The sequence below is a fragment of the Colius striatus genome, chromosome 13 (assembly GCF_028858725.1).
Source record: "Colius striatus isolate bColStr4 chromosome 13, bColStr4.1.hap1, whole genome shotgun sequence".
In the NCBI taxonomy this organism is placed as follows: Eukaryota; Metazoa; Chordata; class Aves; order Coliiformes; family Coliidae; genus Colius; species Colius striatus.
The window spans coordinates 15,020,619-15,033,321 of record NC_084771.1 but is presented as its reverse complement, the minus strand read 5'-3'; the positions used below and the strand labels follow the sequence as shown (position 1 = coordinate 15,033,321).

Below are 12,703 nucleotides of genomic sequence, written 5' to 3'. Positions count from 1 at the left end.
TGAACTAAATAAATTTGTACAAAAAGTCAGTGCTGGCACGAGGTGTGTTGCAGAGAAGCCTGGGAAACTAATCCTTCTGGGGGACCACCACCAGTGCCCCCCCAAAGCTGCCACCACATGGCTCCATCCTGACCCACAGGCAGGGCTGGGGCAGAGGAGGGGGGAGGCAAGAAGAGAGCAGCCTGTGACACAGGGAGGGTGGGAAGATGAAGAATGGAAAGAAGGAAAAAAACACAATCCTCTTTCAAAGCATTGTGCCTGGAGGGGGGAAAGGGAGGGTCCACAGGGACTCCAGTTCAGCCTGAAATTTGGTGCAATGCCTAAAACAAAAGGAAAAGCCTTTAAATGAAGATGGGCCAAGACGACTTTCTGCCTGAGCCTGTTCAAAGAAGATCATGTTTATTAAAGTATAAGCAAAAAATAAAAGAATCCAGGCATTTGGGAGCCATGGCAGAGGGTGCAGTGAGGGGCTGCCCAGCAGCAGGGACAGCCCTCAGCACGCTGCCCCAGCTACAGCCTCAGCTTGGCCATGGTGGAGCGCAGCTGCAGCGTCCCCTCTGCCCATGAGCCTGGGTACTGGCACATCTTCTGCCAAAGGTTCAGCTCCTCACCCGTGGAGTCCATCCAGTCCACGGCCTGTCCGCGGCTCATGCCTGCGAGAAAGGATGGATAGGGGCAGAAGTCAGTGCTAGAGCAGCTCCCTGCATTGAGGCAAGACAGCCTCAAGCAAGGATGCTTGTCCCCAGGGTTTGGTGGGACCCCAGGGCTCCTCACCATGGCCCCCCCCAAGACGGACACCCCCGAGGAAGTCGTTGCTGGACAGTGGCTCCCTGTCCCAGACTGTCAGTTCCAGGCAGATGTGCTGCAGGTCCTCAGGGTTGATGCCATTGTAGACAAAGGTGTGGTTGTAGTGAGGGTTCAGGGTCTTCTTCACCACAGGTGTCTTTCTCTTGGAGGCTTTGTTTTTGTGTGGCAGGAGGTAGCTGAGGGAAGCCCCTTGGGTTAGCAACTGCCTCTGCCACACAGGCTAGGGCGCCTCAGCACCCCAAGACCTTCCTGGAGCCCAGCCTCCCCAGGGTGGCTTAGGAAGAAGGACCACAACAGTCTGCAAGGGGCTGAGTCTCTGTCCTGCCTCCTGAAAACCCACTTGGTGGACTATAAGTGGTCTAAAGAGGGGAGAGGGTAAGGACCAGAGCCTACTCGCCCCCAGCCATACTGCCTGGTGGCTTGGTGACCTCCAGGAAGATGATTTGATGGCAGCTGGAGCCCTGCCCTGCACTCAGCCTCTCACCACAACCTCTCAAGCAGCCAAAACCCAAAAGAGCATTTGCTACCTGCAGCATCAGATAGTGGCTTCCAGGGTACCAACACAGTGCGCTGCACTGAGCCTTCCATCTTCCAGGGCCCTGCAGCAGCTCTGGGGAGTGCTCAGGGATGCATCCAGGAAGGAAAGTGCCTTCATTGCCCCCACACCTGACACCCACACTCACCCCTTGACAAAGCTGTCTGAGGTCCCCCCAGGTTTGGCAGCCATGAGGTTCTTGGCTTCTTTGATCCAGACTTGGAGCTCACCGCCCTCTCCTGCTTTGCCTGGGGAAAACCCAATGCAGCAAGAGTTAACCAACCTCAATTTTCACCACAATAAACTTCTGGGAAGGTCCTGTTGAACTGCCTTCCTCACAGAGGCAGGTACAGGTCCCCAGCCAGGATCTCCTCCTGCCTTCTCCTGTGCTGGCCCTGCCTGCCAGAGTGAGGGCAGGCAATTGCTTTATACTGGGCCCAATGGCCCAGCCAGGTGCAGTCCAGGGAAGTAGTGGGACCACCCAGGCAGCCTGAGGGCATCCTGAGGGCAGCCAGGTCATAGAGGAGAGGCTGCAGTGGCATCACCCAAAGAACCCACCCAGACCCACTGGCCTGGCTGTGGGCAGGTCCCACGGCCTACACGGAGATACCAGAGCTCCAGCACTCACTCTTCCTGCTGTTACCAGCCCCAGGGTGCTTGGAAGATGGGATGTACTTCATGGAGACGACCAGCTCCCCCTTGTACTGGTGGAGACCAGCAGCATCCACTCCAGCCTGCAGAGAGCAGAGACTTAATCGCTGCTTGAGAGGCCAAGGCTATGCTCCCTGTGCTGGACTGAGCCTTCTCCTTCAGGTGCTTTAGCCAGCAGACCCTCCCTAGCACTCCCAGACCAGCTTCTTTGGGATCCCACTTTGGCTCAATCACCTTCCTTAAGAAACCCTATTTAGGAGTTTCCATGAGCTGCTCAAGCCCCAGCAGTGTCCAGGGCTGAGCCTGCAGCACAATTTAGCCTAGAGAATCTGACTTCAGGCCAGCTGCAGCATCTGCTGCTGCCATCAAGCTGCACAAAGGCCCTTCGCTGCTCAGCTCCACAGCCCACAGCAGGATGTCCTGGCCAATTTCCCCCATTTGTTTCCCTGGAATTGGCTCCAGTTCCTTCCCGGGAGCTGGGAAGAGCTGTGCTCCTGGAGCAGTCAGCAAGCAGAATGAAAATACCTGGTGGGGCAGAGACAAGTCCCATAGCATCACATAGGGGTCTTACCGAGGAGGAGGAGGGAAGCTAGCTCAAGGCAGAAGTTCTGCCCTTTTTTTACTATGGCAGTACTGCTGTCTACTTACAGGGCTTCATTTCCCCACAGATTTGCTTTGGCACAAGGCTTTTGGCAGCTCTCAGCAGAGGTCTCTAGACCCCCCTGCCCACTGAGGGCTACCCTCATCAGGGCCAGAGGCTGTGGGCAACAGGGTTGGAGGGGCCGGGACAGCACCTTCCCATGCAGGGGCAGGAACTCCTCCAGATGACTCTCAAAGTTCCAGGCATCCAGAGGGACTTCTGCCTCCCCCAGGAACGTGTTGCGGCCAAAACGGTCGTGGTGCCAGACCGAGAACTGCAGAGTCCTCGCAAGCAAGAGGGACTTGTTCATCTCATACTAGGAAGAGAGGCAAGAAAACTGTTAGTGAGCAGGCAGGGACAGGCTTGGCATAGACCATCAGCCACAGCTCTTGAGCTGGAGACGAGACAGGTTTGAGGAGCAATGGATACACACAGGAGACTCTTTGTCTTCCTTTCCAAGGCTGCTGATATCTCAAAGCCCTGGGGCAGTGGTGCAGGAGCCCGTGATCTCCAGGCAAGTGGTCCTCTGAGCCCATGCCAAGCCAGGACCAGTACTCATGGCATTTGGCCACCCCACTCCATCCCACAAGCAAAGCTCTGCCAGCTCACTGCGCCTCAGGTGGTCAGAGTGTGAGACCTCAGCAAACCTAGGTCTGTGAGAGCCTGGAAAGCAAACCAGAGCTCTTACTTCTCTCCTGCCTGGAAGGCATCTGGCCTCAGTGATGTGCTGCCAGGCTCAGGTTGGAGCCGGCCAGTCCCATCACCCTGGGGTGACCAGAGCAGGGATGGTGAAGGGCAGTGCCAAGTGCTTCTGCCCTGAGGCTCAGAAGTGCCTTATCTTTGCCTCTGCAGCCCTGCTGCCCTCCCTCCCACCACTGCAACCCACCTGATAAGGCCCAAGATGCTTCTGCATAGAAAGCAGAGCCCTCACCTCAGAGCTTGGAGCCCATCCCTCCCCTGGTTTGCTCCAGCAGCATCCCCAGGGCCAAATGCCTGCCCAGCCTCACAGTGGGGAGTGGGCTGTCCAGCTCATCCCCACTCACCTTCAGCAGCTCATTGTACACAGGGTTGATGGTGTTGCGTTTGATGGTTGTCTTGCGCTTCCCTTGCCGGGATTTGTCTGGCAGGAGGTAGGTCTTCACATATCTGAAGGGAGGAGCGGGCAGCACTTCACCAAAGCCTCCTCACAACTATCCCCCCAAGCCCCTTGGGGCAACCCCAGACCTCCGGCCTCACAAAGACCCCCCCACTTCCAGCTCCCACCTCTGGTGGGCACCCCACAACCCCCCGGAGCAGCACCAGCAATGCCACAGCCACGGTCCCCCCAGCTCTCACGGGTTGGAGCGCTTCCTGCCCTCGTCCCCGTAGGCCAGCTGGCAACATTCCTTCACATGGATGAACAAGGTCTGTGTCTTCTGCTCGTAGCTCAGGGAGAAGGAGATTCCCCCGGTGACTGCAACGTTGCCAAAGTCGCCGGCCTCACTGTAAATGCTGACCATGCTTCCCAGTGTGCTCTGGAAGACATGGTGGGGCTGGGGTTGGACAGCATCACTGATGGTCCTTCTCCATCCTCAGCAAAGCTGCTCCCTGTGCACTGCCCCTCTCCCAGCTCCATAACTGGGGATGGCCCCCAAGCTCCCACCTGCATACAGGCTCCCTGGAAGAGACCTGGGTCTCTGAGTCTCTTCAAGGGGAGAAAGCCCTTACATCCCAAGCTCTTGTCCATGCTCATCCTACTTCCCTCCCACCCAGCCTGTCAGCCCCTCTCCATCACTTCCTCCTGCAGTGGAGCAGAGCACAGCCATCGTGCAGGGACCCACCGAGGAGGTGCCACTGCGCATGCTGCCCCGGGCCACTCTCTGGCGATGGATCTCCACCAAGTTATCAATGTCCTCCTCCTCCTCCTCCTGCAAGAAGAGGAACAAGCCTCCTGCATGGAGGAAACAAGCCTCCAGCCAGGCAGTCAGCTCCTCCACACACTGAGGGTCTCACCAGCTCTGTGTTGAGGCCAGGGACTGACTTGCTCCTGTCCCCCAAAGAGCTGCCTTCCACCACGTAATCCTCTGGGCGCAGGTCAATCACCGACTTGGTGTAGTCTGCACAAGAGATGGTGAGGCAGGAGGCAGACTAGCACAGCCCTGCTGCTCCTTCGAGCAAGAGGCTACCCCAGCCTCTCCTGTCCACACTGGAAGCCCCACATAGCCCAGGGAGAAGCGCAACACCCCCCTCCCCACCCCTCCCAGCTCCACATCAGCACTTCAAGCCCCCTGTGCCCACGCAACTCTCACCCGCGGGTCTCACCACCCGCCGGGGATTCTTCTGGAATATTGTTTCATGCTCATCCACCAAGGCACTGCTGCGGCTCTCTGGGGAAGCATCCTGCAAAGGAAAGGGCTTCTCAGAGCAGGGCAGGGCCAGGTACCCCACAGGGCTCCAGTCCTGCACCCCAGGATGGGGCTGAGCCTGATAGAGCAGCAGCACGCACCTGTCCGCTGGAGAAGGCAGTTTTGGAGCGCAGAGGGAGGGTGAGGCTGGAGGCAGCAGGTCCTGCAGGTGCAGTAACCTGTTTTCCATCTCTGAGATGGGTGGCTCTCTCCTGAGAGTCGCTCCTGCAGAGGATATAGAAAGGTCTGTCCCAGGCCAAGAGCACGGCTGGCAGAGCAAGTGCTAGCCCAGAAGCACTGCCTCCTCACAGGCTCCCCAGAGCACCCCAGTTTGGGGAGCAGAGGATCTGCCTGTCCAAGGACAGGTTTCAGCCCAGCCAGAGAAGCCAACTTCCTCTCACTAGACCAAGAAAAACACACTACAGATGAAGGTCCTCATCCTCTGCCAGGCCAGTCTTGCCAAGGACCCCCAGGGAACCCCTCACCTGCCCCCCACGCCACCAGGACTAGATCTGTAACCATCCAGGCTCATGTTTTCCATGGACTCTGTGTCACTTTTGCCATCCCGAGACTCTGAGGCATCCAGAAACAAACTGCAGACAAACAAAACCACAGGTATGTCCTGTTTGGTGAGGAGGCTGGTCTGAGAGAGCTTCTGCACCAGCAGTGATCTGCACAGGACAGCAGCGGCCCTCCCACCCCTGCAGCAGACGAGGCTGGCACCCAGAGCTGGGGAGATGCAGGGATCCTCACCTAGGCCCCTCCCGGGGTGCTGGGGGGCTCGGCTGCCGGCTTGTGGAGGAGTTTTTGGGCTCACTGAGCTGAGCTTTCTGGAGAAGGGTTTGTCCTACAGTCTCCCTTTTACTAGCTGGAAGGAGAGAAGCATCAGGAGGACCACTGCTCCAAACCTGCTGCCTCGAGGAACTGCTCCCAGCCAACTCTGCCCTGGGAAGAGGCACTCCAGGGAAAGCTGGAGCATCCCAGGGGCTGGCTCATGGAGGAAGGGCTGTCTGTGGCCCTCCTACCTGCTGTCCTGTGCCGCAGGGACAGCCGCACCATGTCGCTGCCCAGACGGTTGGCAAAGCGGTTGACTCTCTGGTCATAGAACCAGTCGCCTGTTGACTTCTTCAGCTCACTGCAGGACAGGGAGGTGTGGGGAGGCAGTCAGGGCAGCAGGGGGCTGCTCCCTGCACCCCCAAACCACCCTCGGTGCTGCCACCAGTCCAGGGGAGCACAGGCACAGTGGACATATTCATCATGTGGTTGGTCAGAGACTATGCACTAGGCAGATGAGGGGCTCAGCTACATCCCCAGCAAACACAGGAGCAAGAGGCATTTTGCAGGACAGACGAAGTCAAGAGGGAGGAAAACCAGAGTGATTGAAATGCAGACTGTGCAAGAGACAAAGGGGGATGTCAGAGTCATGTAAGGGGGGAAAAGGAGCAGGATGGGCACAAAGGAGAACCATGAGCGGGGCACAAGCCAGTTCTCCATCGCGTAACCATGTGTGCTCGCCCCAGGAAGCAACAGCAGAGACAGCTCCCCTGCACCAGAGAAGACCAGCTAGGCTAGGAAATGTTGACCATGGGGCATCAAGCCAGAGTGACTGGGAAGAGGAAAGGGGCAGGAGGAGCATACAGAAGGTCCCTGACACTTGTCCCCAGGTACTCACGCCTCTTTAGTGCAGACTTTGCAGCGCCAGGAGCTGTTGGGGCCGTAGGAACGGCAGTCCCGACACACCAAGTGGTTGCAGCCCCGGCAGGTGTTGGCTTTGGGGCTGAGGCGGCCCAGGCTCTGCTGGCAGCGGGCGCAGGTCCGGTCGCTGTAGCGCTGGCTGCCGCGCTTGGCTCCCTTCCGACGGATCTCCAGCAGCTCGTTCTTCAGGCGCCTGCACGGAGCCCAGCAGCGGCAGCGCTCAGAGCTGTGCTGGGAGCGCGGCGCTGGGGCAGAGCCGCGGCCCCGGCCCCGTCGCCCGCACCCTTCGCCCCTCCGGCTGCTTCTGGAGCGAGGCGGGAAAACCAGCGCCTTGCCCCATCCCCACCTGATTCTCCTCTCCTCTGCTTTGCGGAGCTCCTCGTCGCGCTGCAGGACCTGCAGGATCAAATCCCTCTCCGCATCCGAGAGGAAGGACAGATCCACGGCGTCCGACATCGCTGTGCCCGGGATGGCTCAGCCCCTCGCCAGAAGCAACCGGACGCCTCCCTGTCAGGAGCGAGCCGAGCCGCTCAGCGCGGCCCCGGCCCCGCCATCCCCGCACGCTGGGCCGGGCCGCCCCGGTCACCGCCCCGGCTCGGCCGCCGCCCCGCCCGGGGCACGGTGCTCGGCAGGCCGGGCTGTCGGCCGCCTGCCAGCCCGGTGACCTCAGCTAGCTCCGTGGGAGCGAGGCTGACGCCCAGCACCCCCGGGCACCCCTGCGGAGAAAGGAGCTGCCCCGGGCCGCTGCACCCAGGAACGCGCCCCGGGCTCGGAAAGCTGCTCCCCCCCCCGCCCCGTCCCACAGAGCCGCCGGCGCGGAGCCGGGAGCGGGATCCGGCCCGAGGGCGCGGACATCCGGACCCCGGCGGCCGGACCGCGGCGGCGTCGTCCCGCAGCCCCCTCCCCGCGCCCGGCGGCCCTCGCTCCGCGCCCGGGGGATGACCGGCAGCCGGAGCTGCCGCTGCCGAGTCGGGCGACGGGACCTGCCTGTCCCCGGCGGCATCCGCTGCCGGGGCGAGCGGCGAGGCTGACGCCCGGTTCCTCACTGGCGGGAGAGGCGGTCCGGGGCCACCGGCACGAAGCTTGTATACCGTGGTGACACAGACAGGTCCCAGACCGCGGTCCCGTCCCGTCCCGGGGCCGCCCGGTACCTGCAGCGGCGGCGCCTCCCGGCAGCGGCGGCGGGAGCGGGGCGGTGCCGCCTCCTTAAAGGGGCAGCGCCTGCCGCACCTGCCGCCCCGACACTGCCCGCCCCGTCCAGCCCCCGCCTCTGCCCCGGGAGCTCCCGGGTCCCCCGAAGACAGCCCGTGTCCCCTCAACCCCGGCACGGCTGGGCAGAACCCGGCTCGGTGCCCGGAGCTGCGGGCAGGCCCCGCGCCGCCTCCCCGCCGTGCCAGCCCGCAGCCCTGCCCGGGACGGCGGCTCCTCCCAGAGAGCACACACAGACCGGCACAAAGTTTACGGCCTCCCCGGGGTGCCCAGCACGGTGAGGGGCGAGGGATCGGGCCCCTAGCTGCCCGGCCGTGCTGTCCTCGCAGTGCTGCCCGCCGCAGAGGATGGCCCTGCCGCAAGGCTCCGGCCCCTGCCCTTGTCCTTCGTGGGCAGATACGGTCCGGGCTGGCTCCTCGCAGCCTGCCCACAGCAGCGCAGGCGACAGGGAAAGCGTCAGCGCTCGGAGCGTAGGGCTCACATCCGCGGGGAGGTGGCTTCTTGCCACGCAGGACGTGGGAGGCTGGCTGGGAGCAGCTCCACAGCCAGGACAGGGCTCTGCCCACAGTCGGCTGTGCCCCAGGGCTGCCTGCCACAGGACGGGGACAGACAGAGGTTCCTGGCACTGCAGGTGGGGATGAGGCACCTACACGGGGTAAACTCTGCCAAAGTGCTGGGGGGAGCTCCCTCCCCGGGCAAGACTTTCTGGCAGGTGGGATGGGAGGCAGAGACTGCAAGCAGAGGCTTGGCTCCCCCAGCCCTTCCACACATCACCCTGCAGCATGGCCTCCCCAGGCCAGACCCCCACCCTTGCACCAGTGCTCACGTTTAACTGGACACCAACCAGAGAGGTGAGAAATGTCCTTATTGTTATAAAGAGAGTTTTTCTTTGAGAAAGAAACAGACCCGTGTCCAGTACAATCACAAAGCACAGAGCCTGCCCTGGCCTGCTGAAACGGAGCCCAGCAGGAATCTGAGGTTCATTCAGCCTCCTGAGTCTTTCCTGTGTGAAAAAGGGGCTGAAAGTGCCACATGTCCCAAGGCAGCACCAGGCAGGCTGGAACAGGGCTTTGGGGGCTTCTCAGCCTCAGCTCACCCCATCCTGAGCCAGGATATGGCTCCTGAGGGATCTCTGCCCATCCCTCAGTGCCCTGGGCACACAGAGGCGCAGCTGGGCAGTGCTGCAACCTGGGAACAGGGGCACATGAAGTGCATCCAGGCCGAGTGCTTGGCATCTCACGGCCACCCAGATCAGTGTGAGCCGTGGCCACGGTGGGCCTGGGGCCAGCTTAGGGGGGCGCTGGGGGCCGGCACTCGAGGTCCAGCACCAGATGATGCACGTGGGGTGCGTAGGACTTCACGGCCTCGATGTGCAGGACGCGGGTGTGCCAGGGCTGCCCGTGCAGCTCTGCCAGCAGCCCCCGGATCCGTGCTGCCGTGGCTTCGGCCCACCTCTGCCACTCCGCTCTGCTCCTGGCCCTGCCGTCCTGCCCTGGGTGCTGCGCCTCTGCACCGGAGCCAGCTCCCTCCGGAGCGCCCTCCTCAGCCCGCGGGGCTGGGCTCTGCGGCGGGGCCGGCGTGGGGAGAGTCTCCACGTTGTGGTGGATGTGGAGAACCCCTCCCGTGCCCTTCTTCAGGAGGCGGCAGGCCACTGGCCAGCCCTCTTCTGAGCTGGGCAGCAGTCCCAGGTTCACCCGGTCCGCCACGTCCTGCAGCTCCAGCTGGAAGGGGAGGGGAGGTGAGGGGGGGACGTGGGGGATGGCCGGAGGGGTGGGTGGCCACACAGCCCCATTCACCTGCCGGCTGTCCCCGTGGTGCACGCGGCAGCGGCCCTGCACCCCATTGAGCACCAGGTTCCTGCGCAGGGCCTCCACGGCGTGGCTGTTCCACTCGCAGGCGTGGGCGAAGGCGGCTGCCGCGTGCACCAGGTAGGGCAGCGTGAAGTAGCCGATGCCTGGGGGCAGGAGAGGGGTGCTGAGGGCAGGGCACAGGCACTGCCTGGTGTGAGGGATGTCTTGTCTCTCAGTCTACATTGCTCTGGGTTGGAACAAGCCCAGACACTGGGAAAAGAGAAATTAATCCCTCCCTCCTCTGCAAAAGCAGGATATGTCTTAAAAACTGAGGAGCTTGTTTTCCCTTCAGCCTGTGGCCCTTCGCTCGAGACCTGTCCCACTTTTGCCCTGTGCAGCTGTGCCCAGACTGCCATCTATTTTAATCAATGCAGAGTAGTTCTGTGAGTGCCACATCCTTTCTGTGGGGCATAAATTGGAAGCACTAACTTCCCCAAGCACAAAACAGTGGCTCCTTTGTCATACAAAGGCCTGATGTCCCCAGTCACCTCACAGCACAGGACATCAATTCCAATCATAGAATCAGTTTGAAAAGACCGTTAAGATCATAGAGTCCAACCCCTCCCCTCACACTGCCCAGACCACCACTAACCCATGGCCCTCAGCACCTCATCTCCACGGCTTTGCAATACCTTCAGGGATGGGGACTCCCCTACCTCCCTGGGCAGCCTGGGACAGGGGCTGACAACCCTCCTAGAGAAAAAGCTCTTCCTCATCTCCAATCTAAACCTCCCCTGGGGCAACTTGAGGCCATTTCCTCTTGGTCTATCATTCATTAGTACCAGCTTGCCATGAAAGGTATATCAGTCCAGGCTCAGGTCATCTACAGGAGCTTTTCAGAACAATATTGAGGGCAGATCTGTTCCCTGGATCCAAATGATTCCTGTGACCAGGGCAGTGCTCTGCAGAGCCGGTCTGCAAGGTCATCCCAAGCGTCCCAAGGCAACAGAGACCCAGGAGGGACAGCAATGTCAGGTTAGCGGGGGGGTTAAAGATGGAGAAGGAGCTCTCAGGTAGGGTATTTTTCCAGTTCAGGCTGGAAATAACATTTCACATGTACCAGGAGGCCCTCAGTACCTGCACACTGCTCTCTGCCTGCCTGGCTCCTCACCAGAGCCCTCCACCACCCCCGTTACCTGCGTAGAGATCCACCAGCACCTCCCCAGCGCAGGGCAGCGCAGCCACCCGCAGCTTCTCCGTGATGTTGCCGGGCGAGAACATGCACTTGGTCACATCGAAAGTGTACCTGGGTGACACGGTGGTGCCGGTGAGGGCCAGGCCAGCCCCGTCCCGGCTCCGGCCACATCCTGCACCGCGGCTCCTGCTGACCTGATGCCGTTGTCCACGTGCTCCACCCAGCCGTCCTGGCCCAGCAGCAGCGTCACGTTGGGCGACCTCAGCCCGTCCGGCAGCACCCGGCCTTGCCTGGCCAGTCGCCGGGCACCCAGCGCCCAGGCGACCGTCTGCCACAGCCTCTGACCTGCAATGCACCGGCTCGGGGAAAGGCCAGGGCAGCTGCGTGGGTAGGGCCCGGGCGGGCAGACCCTGCTCCTCCTTACCCAGCTCCTCCCAGGCCGCGGCCCTGAAGCTGTCGTCGCTGAGCAGGACCAGGTCCCCGTGCCGCTGCCAGGTGCGGGGCACGTCTTGCTCCAGCTCCTCCGACCAGCTCTCCCCCAGCAGCCGCTGCAGCTCGTCCCGCAGCCTCCGGGCGGGTGGCTGCCGGCGGGCGGCCCTGGAGGGCACCGGCTCCTGCGGGAGGGATGTGGCACGTGGGGCTGAGACCCCACTGCCCCACAGTGCAGCTCAGGGCGAGGAGTCTCTCCTAACCTGGATCTGGAGCAGCTCGCAGGGCAGCCCCTGGGGCAGCCGCAGCCCAGAGAGCTTCTCCTCCAGCACAGGCAGGGCCACACAGCCCCCTGGCACCTCCTGCAGCCGGTACCGCCCATCCAGGACCTGCTCCTCTTCCAAATACTTCCTGCAAGGCCAAGGCACAGTCAGGCCCTCCCCAGCTAACCCCATGGCAGGGAAGGACTCCCCTGGAGCGTGGGGCTGATCCTCTGAGCTCTCCTCCTGTCTGCACCCTGCAAGGCACCCACAAGACTCCCACTCATCCTTGCAGGCTCACCTCAGGCGCTGTGCAAACCGTGGCTCCGTGGCCAGCGCGGGGACGGGGCTGGGGGTGTCCATGGCCTCCATTCTGCCAAGCCCCAGGACTGAGAGATGTGGCCACCTGCCAGCAGACACAGGGTATCAGGGCTCACAAGAGACAGGAGAGAGCCGGGGACAGCAGGGGACCCTGGTACTGCCACACTGTTAGCATCAGAGCCCCACAGCACCCTGGAGCAGAGGACTAGCTGCCCTGGCACTGCTGCAGTGAGGGGGCTGGGCTGCCCCAGGGGGGTGAGAAGATGGAGGGCCCAGTGGGATTTGATGCACTGTGTGGGGAAGGTGTCCCAGGAGACGGAGTGCTCTGAGGTGGGCAATAGCGATGGGGCGCTCCATGGAACGGGGTGCCTGGCAATGGGGTACCCCACGGGATGGGGTGATGTGGGGGATTTAGGAGGATGGGGTGACTGGGAAGCGGAATGCCCGGGCATGGTGTACCCCAGCGGGTGGGTGCCCCAGGGGATGGGTGCCCCAGCGGGTGGGTGCCCAGGGAGCCCGCGCGCAGGCAGCGGGACATTCGGGGACTGTCCCTCAGGGCCAGTGCCCGCGACTGCCCCCCACGGCCGGCTGTCCCGGGAATGGCTCCCCAGGGCCCAGCACGCCGCTCGGCGCCCCGGCCGCCCCCTCCCGCTCCTACCGAGCGCGGCGCGGATCCCGGCGGCAGCAGCGCCAAAGCCCCGCGTCCCCGCCGCGTTTCTTGACGGAGCTCTTTTCCCGCCGCGATGGTTGTTGCGGGCGGAAGCGGAAGCGGGGGGACGGAGAGGGC

General features: G+C 62.3%; 2 protein-coding genes across 8 annotated transcripts; both read right to left on the bottom strand.

Annotated features, from left to right (window-relative positions):
* Positions 1-366: 366 nt before the first annotated feature.
* SYTL4 (synaptotagmin like 4) lies at positions 367-8,370 on the bottom strand. Of its 6 annotated transcripts, none has more exons than XM_062006843.1 (17): positions 8,160-8,370; positions 7,059-7,219; positions 6,690-6,905; positions 6,043-6,152; positions 5,771-5,885; positions 5,503-5,610; positions 5,119-5,242; positions 4,922-5,012; positions 4,626-4,729; positions 4,454-4,540; positions 3,969-4,165; positions 3,677-3,779; positions 2,788-2,949; positions 1,971-2,076; positions 1,491-1,590; positions 775-983; positions 367-653 (listed from the first exon to the last, which is right to left on the bottom strand). In XM_062006843.1, exons 2-17 carry the CDS (start codon positions 7,166-7,168, stop codon positions 511-513), a joined length of 2,085 nt encoding a protein of 694 aa, XP_061862827.1. In that variant the 5' UTR covers positions 7,169-7,219; positions 8,160-8,370; the 3' UTR covers positions 367-510. The 6 variants fall into 6 exon arrangements, with proteins under 6 accessions (XP_061862827.1, XP_061862829.1, XP_061862826.1 ...); XM_062006845.1 differs by lacking the exon at positions 8,160-8,370 and adding an exon at positions 7,864-7,884; XM_062006842.1 differs by lacking the exon at positions 8,160-8,370 and adding an exon at positions 7,696-7,781 and having other exon boundaries at positions 7,059-7,215.
* Positions 8,371-8,772: 402 nt separating this feature from the next.
* Positions 8,773-12,660, bottom strand: TRMT12 (tRNA methyltransferase 12 homolog). Of its 2 annotated transcripts, XM_062006656.1 has the most exons (8): positions 12,575-12,660; positions 11,897-12,001; positions 11,599-11,746; positions 11,331-11,520; positions 11,101-11,251; positions 10,908-11,017; positions 9,718-9,875; positions 8,773-9,642 (listed from the first exon to the last, which is right to left on the bottom strand). In XM_062006656.1, the coding sequence occupies exons 2-8, from the start codon at positions 11,965-11,967 to the stop codon at positions 9,211-9,213; spliced, it is 1,260 nt and encodes a 419-aa protein (XP_061862640.1). In that variant the 5' UTR covers positions 11,968-12,001; positions 12,575-12,660; the 3' UTR covers positions 8,773-9,210. The 2 variants fall into 2 exon arrangements, with proteins under 2 accessions (XP_061862640.1, XP_061862639.1); XM_062006655.1 differs by having other exon boundaries at positions 10,908-11,520.
* Between the last annotated feature and the right edge of the window lie 43 nt (positions 12,661-12,703).

Bases quoted from the DNA above. Each gene is read 5' to 3' on its own strand.
- SYTL4 (XM_062006843.1), bottom strand. From the start codon at position 7,168: ATGTCGGACGCCGTGGATCTGTCCTTCCTCTCGGATGCGGAGAGGGAT. The intron at 4,730-4,921 runs GTGAGAGTTGCG...TCTCTTGTGCAG, and splicing joins GCGGGTGGTGAGACCCGCGG to ACTACACCAAGTCGGTGATT. The intron at 4,541-4,625 runs GTGAGACCCTCA...CTCTTCTTGCAG, and splicing joins CTGGCCTCAACACAGAGCTG to GAGGAGGAGGAGGAGGACAT.
- TRMT12 (XM_062006655.1), bottom strand. From the start codon at position 11,967: ATGGAGGCCATGGACACCCCCAGCCCCGTCCCCGCGCTGGCCACGGAG. The intron at 11,747-11,896 runs GTGAGCCTGCAA...TTGGCCTTGCAG, and splicing joins CGGTTTGCACAGCGCCTGAG to GAAGTATTTGGAAGAGGAGC. The intron at 9,643-9,717 runs GTGAATGGGGCT...CTCCCCTTCCAG, and splicing joins ACCACGGGGACAGCCGGCAG to CTGGAGCTGCAGGACGTGGC.